At 42.3% G+C, this 27,183-nt stretch overlaps 1 protein-coding gene across 1 annotated transcript; it reads right to left on the bottom strand.

The window, feature by feature from the left end:
* Positions 1-9,420: 9,420 nt before the first annotated feature.
* MMP12 (matrix metallopeptidase 12) lies at positions 9,421-23,807 on the bottom strand. The gene is made up of 11 exons (XM_002922025.4): positions 23,646-23,807; positions 23,363-23,431; positions 21,982-22,229; positions 21,248-21,396; positions 21,037-21,162; positions 18,970-19,131; positions 18,335-18,458; positions 12,365-12,498; positions 11,841-12,000; positions 11,020-11,123; positions 9,421-10,106 (listed from the first exon to the last, which is right to left on the bottom strand). Exons 1-11 carry the CDS (start codon positions 23,748-23,750, stop codon positions 10,006-10,008), a joined length of 1,482 nt encoding a protein of 493 aa, XP_002922071.1. The 5' UTR covers positions 23,751-23,807; the 3' UTR covers positions 9,421-10,005.
* Between the last annotated feature and the right edge of the window lie 3,376 nt (positions 23,808-27,183).

Genomic DNA, 27,183 nt, shown 5'->3' on the forward strand with positions numbered 1-27,183 from the left:
CTGCCAAGCTGTGTGCCAAACTGTACCACTTTGCACCCCCTCAGCCGTGCGTGAGCCTTGCTATCGCTCACGTGCTCGCCAGCACCTGGTGTTGGCAGTGCTCGGGATTTGGGCCATTTAATAGGGGTGTCGTGGTGCCTCATTGCTATTTGCAATCTGCGTTTCCCTGGTGACGGGTGACATGGAGCGTCTTTTCGTATGCTTATTTGCCATCTGCATATCTTCTTTGTCAATGTGTCTTCTTTGGCCCATTTTTTTTTAAAGATTTTATTATTTATTCGACAGAGATAGAGACAGCCAGCGAGAGAGGGAACACAAGCAGGGGGAGTGGGAGAGGAAGAAGCAGGCTCACAGCGGAGGAGCCTGATGTGGGGCTCGATCCCACAACGCCGGGATCACGCCCTGAGCTGAAGGCAGACACTTAACTGCTGTGCCACCCAGGCGCCCCTGGCCCATTTTTAAATTGGATGATTGTTTTTATATTGTTGAGTTTGAGAGTTCTTTATATATTTTGGAGAAGAGTCGGCCGCAGGGGAACAAGGAGCGGTTATTTATTCCGAGCTCGCTGTCACAGGGGAGTCGGCCACCATCACCTGTGTTCCAGCAGAGATTCAACATTTCAGGATTAGTGGGAAGCAACTGTGGAAAAGGGAAAGGCTCCGTGTGTGTCCTGAGTGGAGGCTCTCGGCGTAAGGGAGCTGCAGGGGGGCTAACTGGAAGCCTGGCTTCCCATGTTGTTTGTTTGGAGCGCATATGTGGCTTGTCCTGATTGGTCTAGAGTTGGAAACAGGAACAAAAATTAGGGAAGCTACCAGTGGTCAGTCAAGTCCTGGCCATTTTGGACTGATTGCCACAGAAGTTGTTTAGCGTCCTGGGTCGTTACTAGATCCCTGCACCTGGCTTCCAGCCCGACTGACTTACAGCAGGTTGGCTTCCCGAGCTGTGCAGTGTAGACAAGGGGAATTGGTTTCCTGGGCAGGTTGCCGCTCACTGTGGGTCAGTGTGCTGTTTTTATATAGGATCTGGCCATTGTGCATTTGCATATTCAGACTCTCCCTGGAAAACGTGTTTCTGCCTCATGGCTTATGCATCTCCGTAACAGATGAAAGCCTGGGGTGTGTGCCCTTGGCTGGGTGGTCTCTTCTTTTGCTGCCTGTATATTCTTTGCTTAAACTCTGGAATTCATTAGTGCTTTATTCTGGGAGTTAAGTTTCTTCACATTTTTCTCAAATACCAAAAACCGGTAACGCTCGTTGCCCTGTCGGATCTGTGGTCCTAGCCAGAGCTCTGGGACACCTCATCTTCTTTTGACTCATGATTTGTAAAGTTGACACTTCCTTGGAGGGGTCACATTATGTAAGAATGACAAAATGAAGTTTTGTATTGTAGCCATAGCTAAAATGAGCGTTGGACACACACCAGGGTGGGAAGAACTCACACAACCTCACTGGTGTTGGTGTTCCAGCTTCTTCTCCACGAAAACTATATTGTGAGAAAAATGGAATCAAGGTTCTGAACTTTCATTCTTTTATATAGTTTTAGGTGATTAACATCTCTGAGTCTTCTTGGCATGTGTAATATGGTCAAATAGATGTATATTCAGAACCGTTCTTCCCGAAAGGAAGAAACTACATGTCAATCATCTGCGTGTCCTACAACGTTACAGGTAGTGCATCGGATCTTTACACCTGCACCGGAAGGGGAAGGTCAGTATCCTCGTTTCACAGGTGAAAAAACTGAAGCTCAGGAAACTTAAAACATCTGCTCAAGTCCATGAACAAACTAAGTGGTAGAGATGAGGCAAATGTTGTCCAGTTGAAACCCAAAGAAACAGAAACACCAGTTTGCAGTGTCTGCACACTAATTCCGATCCCTGCATCTTATCTGTTCAAACCTCCTCTTAGCCTGGACTTAACTGTCCCCACAAATGTTATCCCTCAAGCTCTCCATTTTTGAAAACTGAATCCTCTATGTGTCTCTTAACCCAGTGTCTGTCTGATAATCCATCTTCAGTTCAGGGGGCCCCTCTCCTCAGTTTCAGACCCCTGACTTCCGTGTCCCTTTTTCAAGTACAGGCTTTCCTGCCCATATCCGTCACTCATGCTGCCCAGATGCGACCCAGTTAGGACACAGCTCTGGGAGCAGACTATGCCTCACTAACTTTCAGAAATCCACAAAGCCTCCTCATTCACCAAGGTTAGTCAATGTTCCAATTCCTGAAAAAGTTCTCAAAATCTTGCTGGCCGTGAATTCCTGAGCGCTTGTCAAAAAAACCCAGTTCTCGGGTTCTGAGCATAAATACCCACTTTGATACCTTTGTGTCCCAAAACACATTTCACAATCCAGTTTCTTTCAAAGTCATGTGTTATTCAGCTACAGGATGGGAGCATGCTGTTCTAAGTCATGAATTAGGGCTTAAGTGGAAAAATGTCTCTTCAAACCTCACTTATAGTCACATCTCTCTTAAGATATCTTCTTGCTAACTTGACTGCTGCAAAAATGTACAGAGAGGACTAGGATTTTTGGGTTTGATGATAATTTATTGATTATTTTATTTTGCCGTTAGTCGTGGGGCCAAACAGTACCAGATCACGCTCCTTGCTGGTTAAAGGATTGTCAGCCAAAGAAGGAAAGTGGCATAGTAATAGAGCATGAGTTTGGGGTTAAACAGGCCCTCAGTTCGAGTCTTAGTCCGGCACCTACTGGCTCTGTGACACCAAAAAACTGCTTATCTTCTCTATGCCCTTTCATTTTTGTTCCTGAAATGGCAATAAAAATCTATTCTACAAGCTTGATATATATAAGAGAAAATATATATAAACTTCTAGGCACATAATAAACATTATTATTCATAACAATTGGATATCTGGAGGGATGATTAAATTGAGGTGACTGTATTTCTAACTTTGAATGATCTTTAGTGATTGGGAAGGAAGGAAATATGGAGAAAATGGGAGAGGGACCCCACAGGCTCTCTACTTTTCCTGAATGTCGGAGAGGTTGTTGGGATGTGAACAGACCTCTGGGGCAGGAGAGCAGCAAGGCTGGGGGATTCTGGGTCGGGGGGAAGACGAGATGGGAGAAACAAGCTTCAGGTGAATAACTATGAAGAGCCAGGGACTCCACCTCCGTTGACCCTCAGAGCAAACCTCACAGACATACATTATCTTCCCTGAGACTCAAAGAGGGCAACTGACTTGCTTTAGATCGGACAGTGAGTCACAGTGCAAATTTCCTAACTTATCAATATCATGGACTTTGTACGGTGAGTCACTGCCGACAAGTCTGCTTTCCAAGTTTTTCGTGATGGGTCAAGAGACAAGACACACTTTTACTTCCTGCAGTACAGCAGACGATGTATTCCAAAGGGTCCTTTCCCTGTAAAACAACTTCAAACTCAATGAAGCTCATTTTCCAATGCTTTCTTGGGCTTATTGGAGAGATCTGAAATCTCTAGCGCTCCCCCATTGTCCCGACACACACTCACACACACGCATGCACACACACAGACACAGTGAGCTGAAGCTAGATGAAGGGTGAATGAGCAGCTAGCCAAGAACAAATGGGGAGAAAAAAGGAAATTCTCCAAGGTCAAATGCTTATGTCAGAAGGACCCCGAGGATACTCCATCTTGGACAATTTGCAAGGTAGAGAATTTGCATCGAAAAGCTCCTGCCACAAGTCCTGGGAAGAGACCCAGGTGGTTTCAGATGAGGAAAATCCTTTTGCTTCCTAATAGAAGCAATAACCAATATTCTTAAGGGGAAAAAAAAAAGCATGTCCTTGTTAGAACCTCTAGATTGCTGCAAATTAAGATTTTTAAAAATGGGTCCCACAAATTCACCTAATATACAGGGGAACAAATTCTAGAAATGAAATTCAATAGAAACAGTAAATAACACATTTAGATCCACAAGGTCTTTGGAATTTTTTTTTATTATGTTCACTTAGCTAACATATAGTACATTATTTGTTTCTGATGCGGTGTTCAACGATTCAGTAGTTGTGTATAACACCCAGGGCTCATTATCAAATCCAGACCATATAATAACGAAGGAACTTAAGGTATAAGGAAACAAAAGATGAAACCACAAACACAAGCAAGTGAGAAGAAACTAACAAATGATTACTCCAACCTGAAAATGAATCCAATGGAAATTCTCGTTTTCCAGCTCTGATTCCATTTACTCATTTTTCATATCTTTCATTTCTGTTTTATGTCTGTGTTTTCCATGAAACCCTGGAATATATTTATAACTGTTTTTAACATCCTTTTTCTGTAAATTTCATCATCTCTATCATTTCTGCACATGTTTCTGTTGACTCATTGTTTTTTGTATTATGGGTCACATTTTCAGACTTCTTTGCATATCTGGTAAGTTTTTACTGGATGATAGACATTGTGGATGGTATATTGTTAGATATTTAGACTTTTTATTTTTTCTTTAAAAAGTGTTCAATTTTTAGTTGGAGCAGGCAGTTAGATCACCATGATCTGCTCAAGATTTGATTTTCAGCATTTTTAGGATGCTTTACCCTAGGGCTCTGTCAGCCCCCCTATTACGGTAGCTTTACTGATTGCCACAAGCATTCACTATCTCCCACTCTGGCTGGATGGGACTGAAACCTCTCCTGGTCTCCTGGTCCTGGGTAACGTCTGGGGATTGTTCAGTCTATAGCTTCCTGGTGGTACATACTCAGCTTAGTGTTCATTGACAGACCCGAGGGGACTCTTCTCCCAATTTCTGGAATGTTTTCTCTGTATAGCATTATAGCATTCTCCTCTTTTATGCTCTGTTCTGCCAGTTATAGCCACGTCCATCTCCCTGATCTTCAACGATGGCCTCCTCAACTCAGTGAGACCTGTGTTCTGTCCCTTCCCATGTGCTGTTCTGGAAACTGGCTGAAGGTACAAGAGCAAGGAAGATTTTGGGGTCTGCATCACTTGTTTCTCTTCTCTTTCGGACTATACTTCCCGGCACCCAGTGAATGGAATCAGCTGCTTCATACATTTTGCCCAATCTTTTAATTAATCACAGCAGGAAGGAAAATTCAATACTCATTACTCCAATACGAGCAATGTGATCCTTGGAAGTCATATTTATGTACTAACGCATAGAAAGACAAAGCCTTGGATTTTAATCCCTGTGAGCTGGAAGTTTTCTTACATAAGTGAGTACAATCTTTTCTTCAGTATATTACAACCTCAGAATATCTTGATAATCTAATAATAATAATGCTAGAAAATCACTCTGAGGGATGATGCATACTGTGAAGACCATTACTTATGCTCCTCCTGGGATATCCCATTAACTACTAAGTTGTTATCTTCCACCTACACACTGTGGAATACCGTATTTTCATTTCTTTTACTGGGCCTTGATCCCATCCTGTCACCTATTGGACATCCCCACCTGAATGTCTTAAGGCTCCCAGACTGAACAGACCCAATTATCTCCCTTACATCAACCATGACACTACGTCCTCCATGACCTGTTTTTCCTTGCCTATTCCCTATTCAAGATAATTTCTTAAACCAGATCCTTAAAATATCATCCTCTATTATTCCTTTTCAGTCATAACCCACATGCAGTCACTCAACTTTATTTATTCTCCCTTGTAGCTGTTATAATATCACACTTTAATATCACTTCTCTCCTACCTATGCCTAGGACAGGGCTCAGGTTCTCAGTGTTTCTTGCATGGACCACTGCAATAGTATAGTAGCTGTTCTCCTTTGGATCTAGCCTTAATTCCTTCTGATCAACCCCCAAACTTCCAACAAAAAGATCCTCTAATACGTAATTTAGTGATTTCTCTCTATCTTAAGTCTCACCAACAAAGCCAGATCATTTATGAGACAAAGGTCAAACTCATGACAGGAAAGATCCTTCGTAATCTGGTATCTTATTTTTTTTTTAAGATTTTATTTTATTTATTTATTCGACAGAGATAGAGACAGCCAGTGAGAGAGGGAACACAAGCAGGGGGAGTGGGAGAGGAAGAAGCAGGCTCATAGCAGAGGAGCCTGATGTGGGGCTCGATCCCATAACGCCGGGATCATGCCCTGAGCTGAAGGCAGACGCTTAACTGCTGTGCTACCCAGGCGCCCCCTGGTGTCTTATTCTTGCGATTCGTTCCTGCACATCGTACGCTCCGATTTTTAAAAAGCTACTCTGTGTGTATTATGGGGCTTGAAGAGGCTGCTGCTTCTGTTTTCGATCCCTTTAGTTTAACACTTTTCTGCCTGACAGATTTCTCTCCTGTTTTAAAGCACATCACAAATACTGTTTTCCACAGTTTCCGTGGCCCCTGAATTCTTTGGCAGAGATTGACTGACTCTTCTATCTTGTACATACTTCAGTTAGTCTACCCACTTAATTACATAGTGATTGGTTGTTTATGTGTCTGTCTTTTTTATGTTTTTACCATATTTTGTGCCTTTGAAGACAGAGATTGTCTTAGTCCTCTTTGGGCCCCTCGTGCCTATCATGGTCTAGAAACCAGCAGATTCTCAATAAATACTTTTCAATGAATGAACAAAGGCAAAAAAAGTGAAACTGGGAAACTGTATGCCACCCAGAAGGGGCAGGGTCCCTCCCTACATTACTAGAGGGTAGGAGGGAGACAGGACTAGGAGGACTAGATTTGGGTTCTGTCTGGCCTGAGGAGTAGCGTGTGGTCTTCTCCACTGGGTGGCCCAAAAGGTGGGCAGCTTTCCGCTCTCCCTGTTGGTCGACTAGTGCTCAAGTATAATTTCCAAAAAAATTAAAAGTGACTTTTATGTAAATTTGAGATGAACATGTTAAAGATATTATCCAACTCACTAATCAATGAGGGAATTGGTCCAAAGAAAGATCTGAAAAATATATATGCAGTAAGAAATGCTAAAATGAGACTATGGACTCTGAGAAACAAACTGAGGGCTTCAGAGGGGAGGGGGTGGGAATGGGATAGGCTGGTGATGGGTAGTAAGGAGGGCACGTATTGCATGGAGCACTGGGTGTTATACGCAAGTAATGAATCATCGAACTTCACATCAGAAACCAGGGATGTACTGTATGGTGACTAACATAATATAATAAAAAAAATTTAAAAAAAAGAAATGTTAAAATGAGTTTTCTAATGACATAAATGCATTAATATCTTATAGGGCAATAAAGTGTAACATCTGGGGTTGTCTCTTCTACCAGGCAGAAATCAATTAATTTCTAGTTTCTATTCTAATTTCTTATTAATTTCTAATACATAATATTTATTTGTATTGCTGTCAGAAGAAACAGTTTGCATTATTGCCATTTTTATACTATTTCTGTCCTTACGGACTTATAAAATAGCCTGGTTGATGTGAAGTCAGAGGCGTTCACACTCATAAAATCGGCTGATCTCCAGAAGACCCACTAGACAAATGTCCAGCACTCTAGCTTCCAAGTCTTGGATAATTTTTTCCTGACATTAGCAAGAGAGCTTTACTACATTTCCCAAGGCAAAGTGATATTCCTTGGACCGGATACGCAAAGAATCCTTCTGACATATTAAAGACTTCGTCATTGAAAGGTCAAGTGAAAGTACAAAGTGGTACAGAGTGCAGTGTTTGCTTCGATATTTCTTCTACTTTATGACTTAGAGAAGGCAGAATTTTGTGGTGGTTAATAACAGATTCTAGAGTCAAACCGACTGGCTTTGAGTTGCAGCTGCAAGGCTGTGTGACCTTGGGCAAGTAAGTTTACCTCTCAGTGTCCTGGTTTTCTCATCTGAAAAATGAGAATGATAGCATTTGCCTCATGCTTGTAATGACACTTAAGGGAGCTCTATGCGTGTGTGTGTGTGTGTGTGTGTGTGTGCGCATGCATGTGCCTACATCACCTAGAACAGTGCCCGGCCCATGGTTACCATTGTAAGGATTTGTTAAACACAATGTAAAGCTGTAACACAAACGGTGGTAGAGGGAGGAAGGATTCCCTTGTAAATCTTTGGAGGCGTTTCTCATGAGCACCGATGAGACCGAGCAGGGCGTACTCTTGGCTTTTATTCCAATGCAGTCATCATTGAGGAGAAACAGCTTCCCCCCGAATTACCTAAGGCCAAAGACAACTCAAACCAGATACCACAGTTTTCTTTTGATGCTAATCCTGTGGGGAACTTTCTTCTTTTGAAGGATGTCCAGCATGCAGTTTCCTGCGGGGAAATCACATTTCTTCTCAGAATGACGTGACCCTATGCCTTGCAGAGACAACACTAGGACTCTTAAACTGAAGAAGCACCTATTTGAGATTGGATCTAAGCTACGAAGGACAGAGAACTCCATCCCTGTCTTTCTGATCCTCCTATTTTCTGACCTCCGTTCCATTAATCAAAAAACGATTGAAGTCAGTCAGCAATGTCTGCAAATCAATTGAAAACTCCAAAATTCCACAAACCCATATCATCTTTTTTTAAAGATTTAAAAAAATTTATCTGAGAAAGCGTGCACACAAGTGAGAGAGGGAGAGAGAGTGTAGGGGGAGGGGCAGAAGGAGAGGGAGAGAGAGAATCTCAAGCAGGCCCGTCACTGAGCACAGAACCTGATGCAGAGCTCGATCTCAGGACCCTGACATCACGATCTGAGCTGAAACCAAGAGGCTGTCGCTTAACCGATGCAGCCCCCCAGGCGCCCGGACAAACCCGCCTCATCTGAACTGGAGCTTTTGCACGTGTACGGACAATCCAGAAAATAGGGAACATGTGTGTCAAGGCAGGGACGACAGGTAGTGGCAGTCCAAGCCACCAGCCTGACATGCTCATCCTGTGTCATTTTTGTCTCAATAAATCTGTGAGGTGGCTCACACTACCGCTTTTCCTAAAGCGAAGGGAGCTGTGATGTAATGTCTTGCCAGGGTCACACAGCAATGACGTGACCCACACTGTGAGGCCCGAGCTGCAGTGGGAATTATATGAGAATGGGAAGTTCCCATTACATGTCTTCTCTCCAGGCTCATCGTCATACTCTGGGCGGGCTCCTCAGGGTCACACGTGGTCTGGAGAACGCTTCCCCGACTCCGGACCAGGGATTTATGTGGCCTTCGACAAGCTGCCAAGGCAAATACGAGTTTTTCCCGTTTGCCGTATTCCCATTCACCCCTTGGTACAGTTACGTAGAGTCTCGCCTTATGTAGGAGTAGGTCCAGAACTATTTTCGAAATACACATTGTTCTTTTTTTTTTAAAAAAAGATTTTATTTATTTATTTGACATAGATAGAGACAGCCAGCGAGAGAGGGAACACAAGCAGGGGGAGCGGGAGAGGAAGAAGCAGGGCTCATAGCAGAGGAGTGATGTGGGGCTCGATCCCATAACGCCGGGATCACGCCCTGAGCCGAAGGCAGACGCTTAACCGCTGTCCCACCCAGGCGCCCCACACATTGTTTTTCAAGAGAAAAATTCTCAGGAACCAAATACCTTCTCTCAAAGTTTTTATTTGAACAAAAGAAAAAAACATATATATACTTTAAGATATAGAAAAATCCACACTGAGCACAGAATAAAATAACATCATCACCATAATTATATAATTTACTTATATGTTACTTACACTAAATGTCATTTTCTGGTATAGTCTGTTTTTATTCCAAAAGAATTAAAATGATATACTTGCTAAACCACTTAATGGCCACAGAAACTAATCATTGCTTAATGTTAGTTAAGGCAAAGAAATAAGGATAATTTCTCAGTTCTGGGATGTTCAAGGAACAACTTATTCTGTTGCCCCTTGATAAAGTGTCTGTTTTCAACCTTAATAGTTGAATCAAGTAAAAACAGACAATGAGGGTTTTCGAAATTAAAAAAAAAATCTTAAGTTGTTTGCATAGTCACCTGTCTATATGACAATTTATCTATGGCATATGGATTTTACCTTATTTTAAGACACATGTCACTATGTCATGACATACACTGGGCACATAGCAAGTATGCAATAAATACTTATTTAACCGACGAGAATTGACCAACATCACTAATCACACCATTCCTAACAACGTAACTTGATATTTTGTTTCAGCCTTTTGGTGACACGTTGGGATACGACATCATATTCAAATATGTCAGATCCTTGGAAGAAATAGTAGTGTCCTAAAAATGAAAACAAATTGAATAGTTTAATTCTTCACTTGTATTTCTTGAAGAAAAAAAAAAGGAAACACGGATCTGTGCTTTTATAGATTACCTATAGTAGACCAAATTTCATAAATGATCTATATTAGACACTTGAGAATATAAATGCTGGGCCCCTGCGCTGGGTGTCCCGCTCCCTGGCTATCTGTTCACTGCCCATCATTTCACCACTAAATATCTTCATTAATTTCATTGAGAAGATTGTTTGGTCTTAAAGCTGACTCCTAAGATGTGACTGTTTTTGAAAAGCCACACTCCCGGTGAAGAGCTCACCTGGAAGGGAAGCAATTGGATGCAGGTGGGGCACACAGAGGCCTTGATGGAGAAGTAAGACATGGGCGTGGGAATAGAAACAAAATGCCTGGTCCCAGCCAACAGTTCGCTTTGGCTGACCTTGCCTGAAGATATTCCCAGACACAAACACCAACAACCTCAAGGTTTTCTTATCCCACCCGTAGCCCTAGCCCACAAGAGCCCACGCAGGGTGGGCGGGGCTGCCGGGAAGGTCAAAGATGCAAGGCGTAGAAAGTGCTCGAGCCCAGCTTGCCAGAGTCTTGCCGCATGGCCGCCTGCATACGCTGTGTGGCCTGATGAGATCAGACATTCCAGAAACTTAGGTGCATGCAAGTGGCGACAATCACATGCTCCCACCCGCTAAACCACTCTAGAAATAAACTGTTTGTTCTCTGTCACTCCATCTTTGAGCCCACCTATGCTAAACCAAGCAGACTATGAATTTCCCTCTGCAGCCCTATGGAGAACTGCAGGGCCCTCTTCTTTTCCAATTTGAATCCCTGTTCTCTGACCTTGAGGGCACTGTCCATGTTTTAAAAAGGGATTTTCAGTATCCATGGCTGCCCGACCTACTTACTGTTATAATAGTAGACTGCATCAATTGTAGGTCTAATTCCTGGAAAGTATTTGGTAATCAATTTGGGATAACCGGAGTCCATGAATTGTCTCCTCTCATCGTACCTGAGCAAAGAAATAATCAGTAGGACCTCCATTAAGAAAATGGATTTCATGATGATGAGCTTGACATTTCATGACATGAACCACAAAACCCACCTATTCTCTCTTGAAAGGCTTTTCCTGAAAAGGTTTAAATTGCACTGATAAGAAAACCAGGGACCTAAACAGTTCACTGATTTATTCCAAGGCCTTACAGGACTCAGACCCTAAGGGTCCCGACTTCTGGTCAGGAACTTTCCCCACTCTGCACGATGCCTCTGCCAGTGCCTGGTGCTGCTTAGAGAGCCCGACTGTCTAATTTCCTGCAGATGAAGCCCTTGCTGGACTCGCTGCCACTCAAACATGGCTTCCTCATTTGTCTCCTTGGGCCCAACGGTTGTTAAAAGGGATCTGAAGAGTGCACTCCCTGAACAGACTGTGTGAACACCGTGTCTTGTCCGTCTGTGCCCCTGCTCTCCACTGTGCTTCCACTGTGATTCATGATGTGACATTTTACTTAAAGTGTTCCTTTTAGAAACACGTTATGTGTTATCTCAAATCAGAATCCCAAAGTCCAGGGAGGAACTAGGATGACAATAACTAGTCCAGATCTATGTCTCTTGATTCCTCTCCGAGGAAAGTCAAGGATCCTTGGGAATTTACATAGAAAGACTCCCTACCGAAAACCCCATTCCCTGTTCCATGAATTTTAGGAGTCACATTACCAATCATTAAGCTCACCTCCAATATTGATTATCTACAAAGAAGTAGGTCTTATGGAGAAGTGGGTTAAAAACAGCTGCATCAATTTTTTTCACAAAGTCGGGAAAGCCCAAAGAATGTATGTTCTTGGGATAGCGTGGCTGTGGTCTCAAATTGCTAATTAACCAGTACTTATCATCTGTGAAGAGAAACAGAAAAGATACATTGGAATCATACAAAAAGAGTAATAGAAATACTGACTACAGACAACATCATTCTTTACCCATAGTTCCAAAACATGCTGCTCCTTGTCCTTCAACATGGTTTGTCTCCCAAGGTTCTGTATTTTTTTTTTACGAGTATTATGATCTTATATTTGACAAACCTTTCCTGGAATTTTTGCACATTACCTAGGTATTTAAGTTATTTTTAGCTCATAGTTCAGACTCACCATTAATTAAGTCTGGAGTGTTTTTTCCTATGTTTATAAAAATTAGTAGTATTTCCTTTATTTATTCTCTTCCTTGAAGTAAACTCAGTAGCAAGCTAAACATTAGAGTTACCTTTGAAAAGAAAAACTTGATTTCTGGCTCCAACTTCATAAGCAGCTTGAAAGCCAGACGGTAAGGTTGGCCACAAAGAAGAAATCAAACTAACATTGCTCATTGGACTCGCAGGGTGTCTCCACCAGAAGAATCTGATGAAACACATTTAACAAATGTTACAAATCACCGTAGACTCAAGAACCATGAAATGGTCACTGGGAAGGACCTGTGAAATGACTTAATGTTGTTTTCCAATATCCTCACATTCTGTTCCATGGATGTCTCAATAGGAACACCAGAAGGAATGGATTTTAATCAATTCTTGTATAATAACAATGCTTTTAATGGGTAAGCCACCATATGGGAATACCCTGACACTTGAAATCAAGGGGTCTAGGTTCTAGTCCGCACCCACAATTCCTTTACCAGTTTTCCGATCTAAAAGAAGTTATTTATCCCAAATGTCTTAGTTTCTGAATCTCAAGAATGGAGAATAATGAGACTAGAGATCAATGACAAGAAGAAAACTGGGAAAAACCTCTACAAATGTAGAGACTGAATAATGTGCTTCTAAACAGCCAATGAAGAAATGAAGAAATCAAAAAATAAATAAAAAACACCTTGGGACAAATGAAAATGAAAACACAACATTCTAAAATCTTGGGGATGCAGTAAAAAAGTTCTAAGAGGAAAGTTCATAGCGATACAGGCCTACCTATTTGAGAAATCTCAAATAAATAATCTTTATTTTAAAAAGATTTCATCTATCTATTTGAGAGGGAGACAGAGAGAGAGAGAGAGCACAAACAGGGGGAACAGCAGGCAGAGGGAGAGGGAGAAGCAGCCTGATGCAGCATTCGATCCCCAGGATCATGACCCTGAGTCGAAGGCAGATGCCCAACTGACTGAGCCATGCAGGTGCCTCTCAAATAAATAATCTAACTTTACACCTGAGGGAACTAGAAAAAGAACAAACAAAGGCGAGAGTTAGTTAAAAGAAGGAAATAATAAAGATTGGAGTGGAAAGAAATGAAAGACTAAAAAAATATTTTCAAGATCAATGAATGTAAGAGCTTGTTCTTTCAAAAGATAAACAAAATTGGTAAGCCTTTATCCAGACTCATCAAGAAAAAAGATAGAGGACTCAAATAAGTAAATTTAGAAATAGAAGAGAAGTTACAAATGATTCCACAGAAATACAAAGGATCAAAAAAGACCACTATTAACAATTATATGTGAACAAACTGGACAACGAAAAAAATGGATATTAACTCCCAGAAACATACACTCTTCCAAGACTGAATTAGGAAGAAACAGAAAATTTGAATAGACCCATTACTAGAAATGAAATTGAATCAGTAATCAAAAACTCCCAACAAACAAAAATCCAGGACCAAACAGTTTCACAGGTGAATTATACTAAATAATTAAAGACTTAAATTATTTCAAATTATTCCCCCCCCCCAAAAAAAAGAAAGAGGAAAGAATGTTCCAAAACTCATTGTACAAGGCCACCATTACCCTGATATCAAAACCAGACAAAGACACTGCAAAAAAAAAATTACAGGCCAATATCCCTGATGGACATGGATGCAAAAATTCTCAACAAAATCTTAGCAAACCAAATTCAACAATGCATCAAAAGGATCATGTACCATTATCAAGTGGGATTTGTTCCAGGGATACAAGGATGGTTCAATATCCACAAATCATTGCAATATACCACATTAACAAAATGAAGGATAAAAACTGTGATCGTTTCAATAGATGCAGAAAAGGAATTTAACAAAATTTAACATCCATTCATGATAAAAACTCTCAACAAAATGATTATAGAGGGACCACATCTCAATATATTAAAGGCCATGTATGGCAAACCCACAGCTAACCTCATACTCAATGGTGAAAAGCTGAAAGTTTTTCCTTTAAGATAGGGAACAAGACAAGGAAGTCCACTCTTGCCACTTTTGTGCAGTATAGTATCAGAAGTCCTAGCCACAGAAATTAGGCAAGAAAAGAATAAAAGGCATCCAAATTGGAAAGGAAGCAATAAAACTGTCATTATTTGCAGATGACATGGTACTATAATTAGAAAACCCTAAAGACTCCACCAAAAATCTAGTAGAACTAGTAAGTGAACTCAGATGCAGGATATAAAAATCAGTATATGAAATCTGTTGCATTTCTATGCATTAATAACAAACTATCAGAAGAAATTAATAAAACAATCCCATTTATAGCTGCATTAAAAAGAATAAAATACCTAGGAATGAATTTTACCAAGGAGGTAAAGACCTGGACTTTAAAAACTATAAGACACTGATGAAAGAAATTGAAAAGGACACAAATAAATGTAAATCTATACCATGCTCATGGTATATCGCAATATTGTTAAAATACACATACTACCCAAAGCAAATTTACAGATTCAGTGCAATCCCTATCAAAATACCAATAGGATTTTTCACAGAACTAGAACAAAGAGCCCTAAAATTTGAATGGAACCACAGAAGATCCCAAATAGCCAAGCAATCTTGAGAAAGAACAAAGCTGGAGGTAACATGCTCCCAGATTTCAAGCTAAATTAATTAACTACATTAACTTAACTAATTAATTAAGTAAATTAATTGACTACTAATTTCAAGCTAATAAATTACCTACACAGCTAAATTAATCAAAACAGTATGGTATTAGCAGAACAACAGTCACATAGTTGAACAGAACAGAATAAACAGCCCAGAAATAAACCCACTCTTGTATGGTCAATTAATTTATGACAAAGAAGCTGAGAACAGGGAAAAGACAGTCTCTTCAATAAATGGTGTTGGGGAAACTGGAGAGCCACATGCAGAAGAATGAAACTGGACCACTTTCTTACACCTACACAAAAATGAACTCAAAATGGATGAAAGATGGAAATGTAGAAACTTGAAACCACAACATTTCTAGAAGAAAACATAGGCAGTGAATTCTTTGACATTGGCTTTAGAGATTTCTTTCTTTCTTTCTTTTTTTTTTTTTTTGGATCCATCCCCTCAGATAAGGACCACAGAAGCAAAAAAAAAAAACAAGGAAGACTACATCAAACTAAAAAGCTTTGTACAGCAAAGGAAACCACCAAAAATGAAAAGGCAAACAACGTAATGGGAGAAGATACTTGCAAGAGATATATCCAATAAGAGGTTCACATCCAAAATATATAAGGAACTCAAACAACTCAATATATTTTAAAAAAATTAAACAATCTGATAAGAAAAAGTAGGCAGAGAAACTGTATATTTTCCAGAGATGACATACAGACGACCAGCAGATACATGTACAGATGTGCAGTAACACTCACCACCAGGAAATGCAAACCAAAATCACAATGAGATATCATACCTGACACCTGTCAGAATGGGTAGACTCAGAAAGACAAGAAATAGCGAGTGTTGGTGAGGATGTGGAGAGAAGGAAACCCTCGTGCACTCTTAGTGGGAGTGCAACCTGGAGCAGCCACTCTGGAAAACTGTATGGAGGTGCTTCACAAAATTAATTCTAGATCATACCATATGATCCAGCAATTCCACTTCTAGGTACTTATCCAAAGCAAACAAAACACTAATTAGGAAAGACGCAGGCACCCCTATGCTCATTGCAGCATTAGTTACAATAGCTAAGATATGGAAGCAGGGTAAATGTCCATCGACTGAGGAATGGATAAAGAAGACGTGGCACACATGCGGTGGAATGTCAGCCATAAGAAAGAATGAAATCTTGCATCTTGCCATCAGTGACAACATGGTTGGACCTAGAGCATATGCTAAGTGAAATAAGTGAGACAGAGAAAGAAACATCATATGATTTCACTTAAAAGTGGAATCTAAACAAAACAAAACAAATGAACGAACAAAACAAAACAGAAACAGACTCATAGATAGAGAACAAATGAATGGTCGCCAGCAGAGAGGCTGGGGGTTGGTGGAGGGGATTAAGAGGGACACTTTTTAGTTCTGTAGTAAGTAAGACACAGGTATGAAATGCACAGCACAGGGAACAGAGTCAGGAATTGTGTAACATCTCGATATGGTCAAAGGTGGAACTAGACTTATTCTGGTGACCACTTTGTAATATATACATAAATCCCAAGTTACTGTGCTGTACACGTGAAACTAATACAATATTGTATGTCAATTGTCCTTCAATCTAAAAAATGGAGAATATTTGTCCCATCTACCAAACACTAATCTCCATGCCCCACCCTTCCAATATCTGCTTCAATCTGTGCTCTAAGTTATCCTGGAATTCCTTTCTGTATAATCAAGAATCAACAGCTACATGCAAAAGAATGAAACTTGACCACTCTCTCACACCATACACAAAAATAAACTCCAAATGGATGAAAGACCTCAATGTGAGACAGGAATCCATCAAAATTCTAGAGGAGAACATAGGCAACAACTTCTATGACATCGGCCAGAGCAACCTTTTTCACGACACATCTCCAAAGGCAAGAGAAATAAAAGATAAAATGAACTTATGGGACTTTATCAGGATAAAGAGCTTCTGCACAGCCAAGGAAACAGTCAAAAAAACTAAGAGACAGCCCACGGAATGGGAGAATATATTTGCAAAGGACACCACAGATAAAGGACTGGTATCCAAGATCTACAAAGAACTTCTCAAACTCAATACACGAGAAACAAATAAACAAATCATAAAATGGGCAGAAGATATGAACAGACACTTTTCCAATGAAGACATACAAATGGCTAACAGACACATGAAAAAATGTTCAAAATCATTAGCCATCAGGGAAATTCAAATCAAAACCACACTGAGATACCACCTTACGCCAGTTAGAATGGCAAAGATAGACAAGGCAAGAAACAACAATTGTTGGAGAGGATGTGGAGAAAGGGGATCCCTCCTACATTGTTGGTGGGAATGCAAGTTGGTACAGCCACTCTGGAAAACAGTGTGGAGGTCCCTTAAAAAGTTAAAAATTGAGCTACCCTATCACCCAGCCATTGCACTACTGGGTATTTACCCCAAAGATACAGAGGTAGTGGAGAAGGGCCATATGCACCCCAATGTTCATAGCAGCATTGTCCACAACAGCTAAATCGTGGAAGGAGCCGAGATGCCCCTCAACAGAAGACTGGATTAAGCAGCTGTGGTCCATATATACAATGGGATATTACTCCGCTCTCAGAAAGAACAAATTCTCAACATTTGCCGCAACATGGGCGGCACTGGAGGAGATAATGCTAAGTGAAATAAGTCAAGCAGAGAAAGACAACTATCATATGGTTTCTCTCATCTATGGAACATAAGAACTAGGAAGATCGGTAGGAGAAGAAAGGGATAAAGAAAGGGGGATTAATCAGAAGGGGGAATGAAGCATGAGAGACTATGGACTCTGAGAAACAAACTGAGGGCTTCGGGGGGGGGCGGGGGAATGGGATAGACCGGTGATGGGTAGTAAGGAGGGCACGTGTTGCATGTTGCACTGGGTGTTATACGCAACTAATGAATCATCAAACTTTACATAAAAAACCAGGGATGTACTGTATGGCGACTAACATAATAAAATAAAAAAAACATTATTATAATAAAAAAAGAAGAAATTATAAATTTTCATGAAAATTAAAAAAAAAAGAATCAGGACTCAAATTGCTACTGTCACACCTTTAATCCTAGACTTAACCATTTTTATCTCTGATTAAAGAAATCTGGCTTCACTTCCTGCTTTATCTTTTCTCACCCCAGATTCCTACTGCAAATCCATTTTTTACGCATCAGTTTTCTCATTAAACACAAATATAATCACAGCACTCTCTCCCTTCAAAACTTTCCGGCTGTCTACTTCCTACAGAATTGACTCCAAGTCACTCCTCAATTTTCATCCACTTCATTTTCCATCATTTTCCACCATTCTCTGACAAAACATTCTAAAAATCCAAGGACAGAGTCTTTAATATTGGTCAGATACGAAGACGATTTTACCTGTCTTTAAAGAAAAAGATTTTATTTCCCATTGTAGTGACAGCATCAAAACTCAAGTTGGGGTCGCAGGTGGCTGATTCTCTACTGTCAGGATTTGATGAGGGTTGGTGCCTTTCTGGACGTCCTGAAAATACATTTCAAGAAGCATTAGGGAAAAAAAAAAATCTGCATTTTAGCTGCTAAGGGGAAGAACCATTCTTTCTAAAACATTAATTTTCTGGATGAAAAATGCATAAAAAGCAATTTATGTTTCCTATGACATTCACAGGAAACAGACAATAAAGATCTTCCCCCATGTGGTCACAATCATGGAGGAGAAAAATCTGATCACTCTAGTTTTCCTATTCGAGGCAGATTACCTCTCGCGTGTCTTCTTCAAAGACAATAGTGAGGTGGATAGAAAGACCGAACCTGAGGCCGGCGGACTCAGACTCTGCCCCCGTCACAGGCATCAGCACACTAGGTCTCCTGCGCTTTTCCACAAAATTACGGAAATCTGTGTGCCACCTCGCTCACAGGGTTTTCACAAGGCTCCAGACAGAAGACAGAGTGAAAGTTTTGTTCAAATGCAGATACCATGACACAATTCATAAGAGTGTCTTTGTAAGACAAAACAGTAAAGAAAGTCAACTCACCGTAGAGAGACTGAATGCCACGTACGTCATCAGCAGAGAGGCGAAAGGTGTTGGGGTCAACGTAACTGTAAGTAGGGAACATGATGGCTTTTGGATCACTGGAATGGCTAAGACCCAAGGAATGGCCAAGCTCATGAACAGCAACGAGGAACAAGTTTGTGCCTGAGAGGAAACCAACCAGAAGGGGGGAAAGAGCAGTGAAATATGTCTGCATCTGGAGGACAATGACACAACCGAAATCTGACACGAGGAGATGGCACACACTTGGGAAGGCTTGACCTTCTGACCCAAGGCTTTTCGATGTCGGCGCTGCTGACATTGTAGGCCAGATCATTCCTTGTGGTAAGGGCTGTCCTGTGTATCACAGGTGTTTAGAAAACTCCAAAGTTCAACACTTAAATTCAAGTAGCGAAGCCTCTCCAGTTTTGACAACCAAAAAGGTCTCCACACGTTGTCAAATGTCCCAACCTATTACAATTTGACCTAAACCTCGATTTCTCCTATTTTCAATTCCCGTAAAGCTTTGCACAAAAGACCACCACTGGTCTTCATCTCACAATCGTGGGTTTCTGCATGTACTCTGTTTCCCACCAGATTGTGCGCTCTCCCAGGGTGGGACTGTGTCCTCTTCGTCTCTGTGTCCAAACAGCACCCCCATCACCCAACGCTGTGAGAGAAACTCAGCAACCCCTGAGCGAATGTTCATTCGACTTACTGGGAGAGTGAGCACTCCGAGTTATAATTATCATAAGCAATTTAGCTTTTTGAAAGCACAGAATAGAACCAAATAGAAATAAAGCAACATGGACAGGTGGGAAGTACACATTGGGTTAAAAGAAGAGAACTAGGAAATGCGAGCTCTGCCCCAGCTTTTCCACGAGCTGGCTGCTAACCGTCTCCTGCTCTGAATTTCCTCTCTCCATAAAGATCTGTATTAAATTATTTTTCTAAAGTCCTTTAGAATTCTAAAACATGCTATGATGCTAACCAACCCAGGTCTACCATGCTGGATGAAAACATTATACACCCAAAATGACCTTGGATGAAATTTAGACAAATTTAACATAACATGAGGCTTTGCAGCTCAATAGGACCTGATTCTGTATCAGTTGTCTTTTGACAATGCAAAACTCCTCGATCAAGAATTTAATAAGCCTTGGGTCATGTGTCAGACTAAAACAAATAGCCTTTCTGGTCTATGAAAACACTGCCATCTGAGGCAGGCAGTATCAGCTGGAGAGGGGGCGCTCAGTAGAGCCCATTCTTGAAGACTTTCTCTCCATTCACTCTCTGCATGAGTCAGTCATATAATCTAGAATTTCCCCTAGAAAGATTAGGAAGGCTTGTGATATGAGGGTTTGAATTTTCCAGTGGGTAGTGATTCCTTCAAACAGGGAGACTGGTTATTCCCCTCCCCCCGCTGCCTGAGAGGGATGGTGAATGACAGCCTCCTCTGTAAACACACACAGGGCATTGTCAAGCGGTCAGCGGGACATTCTGTAATTCCTATCCCAGAACCTCGAGAGGCCCTATGACCATCTAACATTGTTCTGCTACAGGGATTTCTAAATTTTCTATGACTTCATCTTTCTGTGTCACTACAAATCTATGAGATTGTCAGCACGGATCACGCGGATGGTGCCCACCCCAGGACGGCTAGCGTATGCAGAGTCAGCGTCTGTGTTTGCGTGAGTTTACACACGGACTGCCCGGTCAAAAACCGACCGCCTAAATCCCAGTTTTCACCTTTCTGAACTCTGGCTTTAAGGTGCCTGAGTTCACGCTAAGGAACTAGCTCATCCTCAGATCCTGAAACCTGAACGTCAAGATAATCTAGTCCAATATCCTCAATTTATAGAGGGTGAAATTGAGACAAAGTGTCACATTTTATTTAGCGACACAATTATAATCAGAATGAGTTTTTCCATCCTATAATCGTTTCTCAGAATGCAGCCCTTCAAACTTAGGACGTAATATAGAATTTGTAAAGGGTTTTTCATGTGTGGTTTTGGTTCTTTCTTTGGTTTTTGTGTTTTTGTTTTTATTGTTGTTATCTTTTTTGCTTACCTTTGTAGTTTTTAGTCCAGATTTCAGCCTCATCAAAATGCGTGTCACCCCCAATCCCGGGTCCAGGTCCGAAAGCATGGGCTATGACCCCACCTCTACCATCGAAAGGGGTGAAGTCTCCATGAGCTTTTGAGAAGAAAGAAAATTAGTCCTTCTCTACATGCTATAGGTCACGCCAACCATACAGATGAAATAAGTCCACGTTCTTTACCTCCAGATGCAAAACGTATCATAATGTCAGCCTCTCCTGAATTGATTTTCCTGAATTTCAGGGGGGTCACATCACTCCATACTTGAAAAGCCTTCTGGATGGCATAGTCAACATCTGCAGGCCGCATGTCGGGTGTGTAATTATTGATTCTTTACCAGCAAATCAAATAGAGAGAGAAAAATACATGGAAACCATGTGTTAATTCTGTCTTATGACGACACTTCATTTTTGTCTGCATCAGTGGAGAATGAATCATTTCGTAAATCGATAGTCTAGATAGCAAAAACCTGCACCATTTGCTACAGAAACGTTTATCCTTGGACAGCTTCCTCCTTAAACAGAATCTAACTGGATTTCTTCTCATTTATGATTTATCGGTTTTCTCTGTGAAGGATTGACATTCACAGATGTGTACGCCCTTTGCCCTGCTCCCAGGCCTCTGCATTTATCTCGCCTGTCCTATAAAATGTTCTCCTGTCTCTTATTTATTACAGATTTGGCTTCATTCTCCTTTTACTTGCAGCCTTAATACCGTGCTCTGGGCTGACAAGCCAAACAACTCCTCCTTGAGTGAGTAATCCCCCTTCTCGAAAGAATGAATGTTAACACAGGAAGAGTGCTGACAACGGAGGGAGGCTTCGTATCTACCTCCAGACTTAGGGCTCTGTCCGTGGCCCAGGTTCCTGGAGGTCAGACCTGAGGGAAGGGAGGAAGGTGCACAGCTATGATGTCACCTGTAGGTAATGAAGCGTTTCTTCCAGACTGGTCTCCCTTGCATTGTGCGGAAGTGATGAGCGTCAGGGACTCCACATCGGGGCGTGTGCATCACGTCCAGGGTAGGCGGGTCCAGCTTCCCAGTCACTTTGAGCCCCAAGAACTGCTGCATTTCCCGAATTTTATCTTCCATGAAGTCCCTATTGACTTTCATTTTTGTCGTTGGGATTCTGTCCATCACGAAACCGTAAAAGTTTTCCAGGTACCTCTTGAAAAAATGCATTTAGTTAGAGCTTATCATACACGGAGGGGTTTCTGGTGGAGCTCTGTACTGTGGACTCAACTGCACATTGGTGCTTCTGGACCAGGCACCACACCATTATTTATGATGAGAAAAAAATCTTAATTCTCTGTGCTGTCAAGGTGAGTCAGCAACTATTAGCAATATTGATTGCTGGAAGGCCACTGGAAACACCTTTACGTGTCTACCTCTTTGAGCTTGTTTCTATTTAAAATCTATTTCAGCATCTGGCACATCATGGCATCAAGTAAGCAGCAAAACCTTTATTGCCAGGATGCATAAATTATTAATTTAAGTTGGGATAAATTTTTCCTGCTTAAAATTCCAAAGCTCAACACAGTGGACAACTATGGTAAATGCAAGGTTAGAAGAGTTGCAGGGAATGGAGAGATCGTCCAAACTCATATAATGAGGGAAAAGAAACAAACGGAAAAAACCCTATTTTTAAAACATGCTCATGAAGAAATATCTGGGATGCCAGAAAGTAAAAAGTATTCTTGAATCATCATGGCAGGCTGAAATGGTTACATAATCAAGCCATTGCTCAAATCTCAGATCATTAAATGGCATTAAATGATTATTGTAAAATACTGAACAGAACTTGAACTGCAATTATTTTGAACTAACTCTCCTTGGCCAAAGCTTTTTAGTAAAAGGAACAAATTCACCCACCAATTTTGTAACACTGTTTCAGACCCCAATACATCCCCTACACTCATCTCTGGCAAAGAAAAATCAGTGTTTAAAGCAAAGAGCCCTCCTAAACCAGTTTTCAACCAGGACTTTTCAAGATAGAACTGGTCAATGCAACAAAAATGTTTTTAAAGATTTTATTTATTTATTTATTTATTTATTTATTTATTTATTTATTAGATAGAGAGAGAGAAATAGTGAGAGAGAGAGAGAGCAAGGGGTGGGTAGAGGGAGAAGCAGGCTCCCCACCGAGCAGGGAACCCGACTCGGGGCTCGATCCCAGGACCCTGAGATGATGACCTGAGCCGAAGGCAGACGCTTCACCGACGGAGCCGCCCAGCCACCCCAGTGCAACAGACCTCAGAGACAAAATCAGGCTGGATCAATACCCCAGTGTCGATACTTACTTGAGCATATGTCACGTTATCTTCAGGGTCGGCAGAGTTCGCCCATGGAACAGCTCCGGAGGCAGTGACCTATAGGGCAGTTTCAATAAGAGAGCTTTATAACACTCCTTCAAAAACAACACCACTTTGCTACATTCCTCTTTGGCGAAGAAAAACACAGTGCTGAAAGCAAGTAGTCCCCTAAACTTGTTTTCAACTAGTACTTTTCAAGATAAAACTAGTCAGTGCAATACATTTTAAAGACACAAATCGGGCTGGGTAAATACGCTGGATCAACACTTACTTGAGCAAACACCACATCATTTTCTTTAGAGCTTGCAGAGTTGGTCGGGGGAACCGTCCCCGAAGCCACGACCTGCAGGGTCAGCACCAACAGAAGAAACTTCATTCTGAACTTGGTAATGGCTCAACCCAACTTACCCGGTTCCTTCTCGGTACAAAGTTCCTCAAACGTCCCTACTTATATAGCCCTTAGGCCCTGTTCTGTGAATATGAAATCCTCCGAGTGACTCACAGTTGATATCATCCCTTGACTTATCTCAAAAACACGCAAACACAAGCACAGATCTTTTCCTAGGACCAACAATGGGTCAATTAGCACCGAACTCATCACTCGGACTACTCAGGGTATATTCCCCAAAATCAATAAGCCCTCTAAAATAATACATTATATGAGAAACACTACACACCTAAAATGTTACAATAATTAGAGATGTATGTTTGGAAAGTTCAGCATCTGAATTTTTACTGTAATAATTTCCTTGTATTTACTGTAGGTGAAATAGGCTTTTTTTAAGACACAAAATTTAAAAAGTCAGATGAATAAAATCCTTTTGCTGAACCACAAGAATGCTCCCCCGGCTGCACCCAGCTCCCTGGAGAACAGTGATATACAGAGACTTCGTGTTTAACGAGGAAAAGTCTGTAACGTCACGATGCTGTGAGGTCTGCTCTGTGCACTGTCCAGACTTAGACCCTGCTTCTAACTTGCCTGACCCCAGCGGCGCACCTGGGTAGAGATTCCAGAGGCCAATTCCCGTACCTCCCTAATAGGCTGGAGTAGGCAGCCTAAGGTCAACACTTCAACTGTGGAAGATGGGGAAGGTGTGTCTCTGAAATCTGCCTCCCTGTCCGCTCAGCTTCCTTGTCTCCTGGCCTGGTTGCTCCGTTCACTTGGGGTCTGCCTGTCAGTCGGTAGAGAATGCTTGGTGTGGACAGTCTGGTGGTGGACGGGCCCCGGGGTGGTGGGTTAGGATTCAGTCACTGCTGTGCCCCACCTCCCAGGCCCAAGAACCGAGAGCTCTCCCTAGTCTTTCCCCGAGGCGGGCGCTCCAGGACAACAAGGGGGCCCGTGTAGGAGCCCCATCGCTGGCACCCTACTTCTAACTCGGCCCTTTTCCAGCTCTGTGACTTGGCCTCTAGGATCTTCAGATATTTCATCTGAAAACAAGGATGATGACCTTTGGCTCCTTAAGCTTTTGCGATGGTAAGATGAGACAGAGTATTATAAATGCAAGCACGGACTGTACATGCTCATGAATATTCACGTCCTTTCTCTTGGCCTGAGGGAGAGTGTCCTGCGGCTTACGGTAGCAACAGGTGTGGCTCTAGGGGGCGAGAAGGGGAAGATCTCCTGTAAGTATCGGAAGGCCATTCTGTCAGATACTGAATTTAAGTCAAGAACCGTAAGAGGAGCACGGTAGTTTGGCTAGAAAGCAGGAGAAAATGGGCTTTATCAGAACATCTGGGAGGGGCTGGTTCTCCCCCAGCAGAATGTTGCTCCGTGAGGGCAGGCTCTGTTCGCCTTCTGTGCCTGAAACGGTCTTGGCGCGAGTAGGCGCTCGAGCATATGCGTGGATGACTGTTGTTGGACGACGGGGCCTGGAGAACGTCAGCGGTGAGTTTTCTTTGTCAGAGTGCTTGTTACACGGAAGGTGTGCTCCGCGCCACACGGACAGCAGGCAGGAACCGGTCTCACTCCCAGCAGGAGCCGGTCTGGTCCGGGGAGGACTCTGAGGAAGTCCGCAAAGTGCAGGATGTAAGATACGAGGCAAAAGCTGCCCAAGATGCAAAGGAAGGGAAAATGTCCTCTCTGGAAGGTTTCTAAAAACAAAACAAAAACATACCCAAATTTTAATGGTCTGATCTTGGCCAAATGCCCCATGTGGGTTGAGTATGAGGGAGAAGGACCATTTCAGCAGCCACAGAACATCGCAGGGGCTATGAGCTTAGGTTCTGGGGGTCAAGTCCACCAGCCTGAGAATCTTAGCTCATTGTACCATCTTTCACAATCATTAATCTCCGTAAGACTTAGTCTCTCCGTTTGTGAAACTGGAATAAAAATAGCACCTCAAGAGTTGTTACCAGGATTATGATAAATTATAGGGAAGAGTACTTAGCCTAATGCCTGACACACCCTACCGGTTCAGTGACTTGCTATCCTTCTTCCTTTACTGCTCTCTTGGGTAGCACGTTTAGAAGAGGTTGGCAATGGGGATGACAAGGGCGGTCACCCACGTGCCCAGACCTCTCTCCTGTGTTCCAAGGAGCTACAAGAAGATCATGATCCAGGCCCAGACTGGTTTCCACGGGACACACTGATGGAAGCTAGAGTCACGGGGTCCCTTCCTGTGAAGAAGACCATGTCTATGAAAGCACAGAAAGTGGTCGAGGTCAGAGACCCTCACAACAGGGACCCCTTGCTGATGAGACCTTCCTCAGGAAAGAGCAGACTCCACATCACAGGGCTTCCCTATTACACTGTTTCCTTCCTGAGCCAGACACAGGGCCCTCCGAGGTGTCTCCCTGATACAATCACCTTCAACTATTTGGGGTGCCATCCCGGAGGATCTAGAGGCAAATGGAACACGGTCATCGGCAAGGACCAGAGAGGAGAAATGTTCCCCAAATATACAAAGAAATCCCTCAGCTGACCCTTCCACCAATAGTCTGTTCGTGCAGGAAGAAAGCTTCAGCTAGTTAACTCTCTCCTTTTATGGATAAAATGGGGAGTCCAGAAAAAGGAAGTGAATTGCCGAAGGAGACATCCGGGAGGTCTCCTGACTGTGCTGCCTTGTTGCTACACCATGTACCATTTTCTCACACATTGATTTTTCTTCAGATTTTGGTCTTCTTATGGGTATCTTACTACTGCAAACACTACACCAACGACACTGTGATTCTCTCCATCTTTTCAGTTAAAGCCAGACTGTCCCCTTGGCGGCTGTGGGGGCCAGGAGGAAGCTCACAGTCCCGAGATGCTGTAGCTGAGTCTGGAGGCCCAAGGGCGGCCATCCTGGCTGCTCTCTGGAGAGTCAGCTCTGTGCGCTTCCTCCTGGCCTTGGCCCCGGGCAGTGTCCTGCTGCTAAGGTGGCTTTGCTGCCTGAGATCCCCAGGAATTGTCCCAGAGCACCCCTGAAGAACATGCCGTTGAGAGTGACCCTCACCAGTTGTGTGCACTTGGGCTAACTTTTCCATGCTTCATTTTCTTTATACGTCAAATGCGGATAATGTGAAGGTTTTGTAAAGAATAAATGACACAGTCCATTAAAAGCACCTACCCTCATATGCTATGACCTCAACAAAAGTTCATTCTTTGCTTTCTCCTTTTACTTCTGTCCCTGGATGTTGGTCCTGCCATGGTTGGGTTAGACCAGCTAACTTTTTCCACAGAGGAGAAAAGTCAACCTCAATAACAGTTTTCCAGCACAAGTGCACCTACACTCAGCCAGCACAGAATCACAGAGAGACCGCGGAAGAGCGGCTGCTGACGGTGGGGGCCGCTCATGGAGTCCCCTCCACCTTCCCCCAGAACGACCTGG

This window comes from Ailuropoda melanoleuca, chromosome 8, assembly GCF_002007445.2.
Source record: "Ailuropoda melanoleuca isolate Jingjing chromosome 8, ASM200744v2, whole genome shotgun sequence".
In the NCBI taxonomy this organism is placed as follows: domain Eukaryota; kingdom Metazoa; phylum Chordata; class Mammalia; order Carnivora; family Ursidae; genus Ailuropoda; species Ailuropoda melanoleuca.

What these genes read in the sequence shown, in the direction of transcription:
- MMP12 (XM_002922025.4), bottom strand. Translation starts at nt 23,750, where the DNA reads ATGAAGTTTCTTCTGTTGGTGCTGACCCTGCAGGTCGTGGCTTCGGGG. An exon ending in TGGCATTCAGTCTCTCTACG is followed by an intron (nt 18,459 to 18,969) that starts GTGAGTTGACTT and finishes ATGTATTTTCAG; the next exon opens with GACGTCCAGAAAGGCACCAA. An exon ending in TCAAGTTTTTCTTTTCAAAG is followed by an intron (nt 12,001 to 12,364) that starts GTAACTCTAATG and finishes TTCTCTTCACAG; the next exon opens with ATGATAAGTACTGGTTAATT.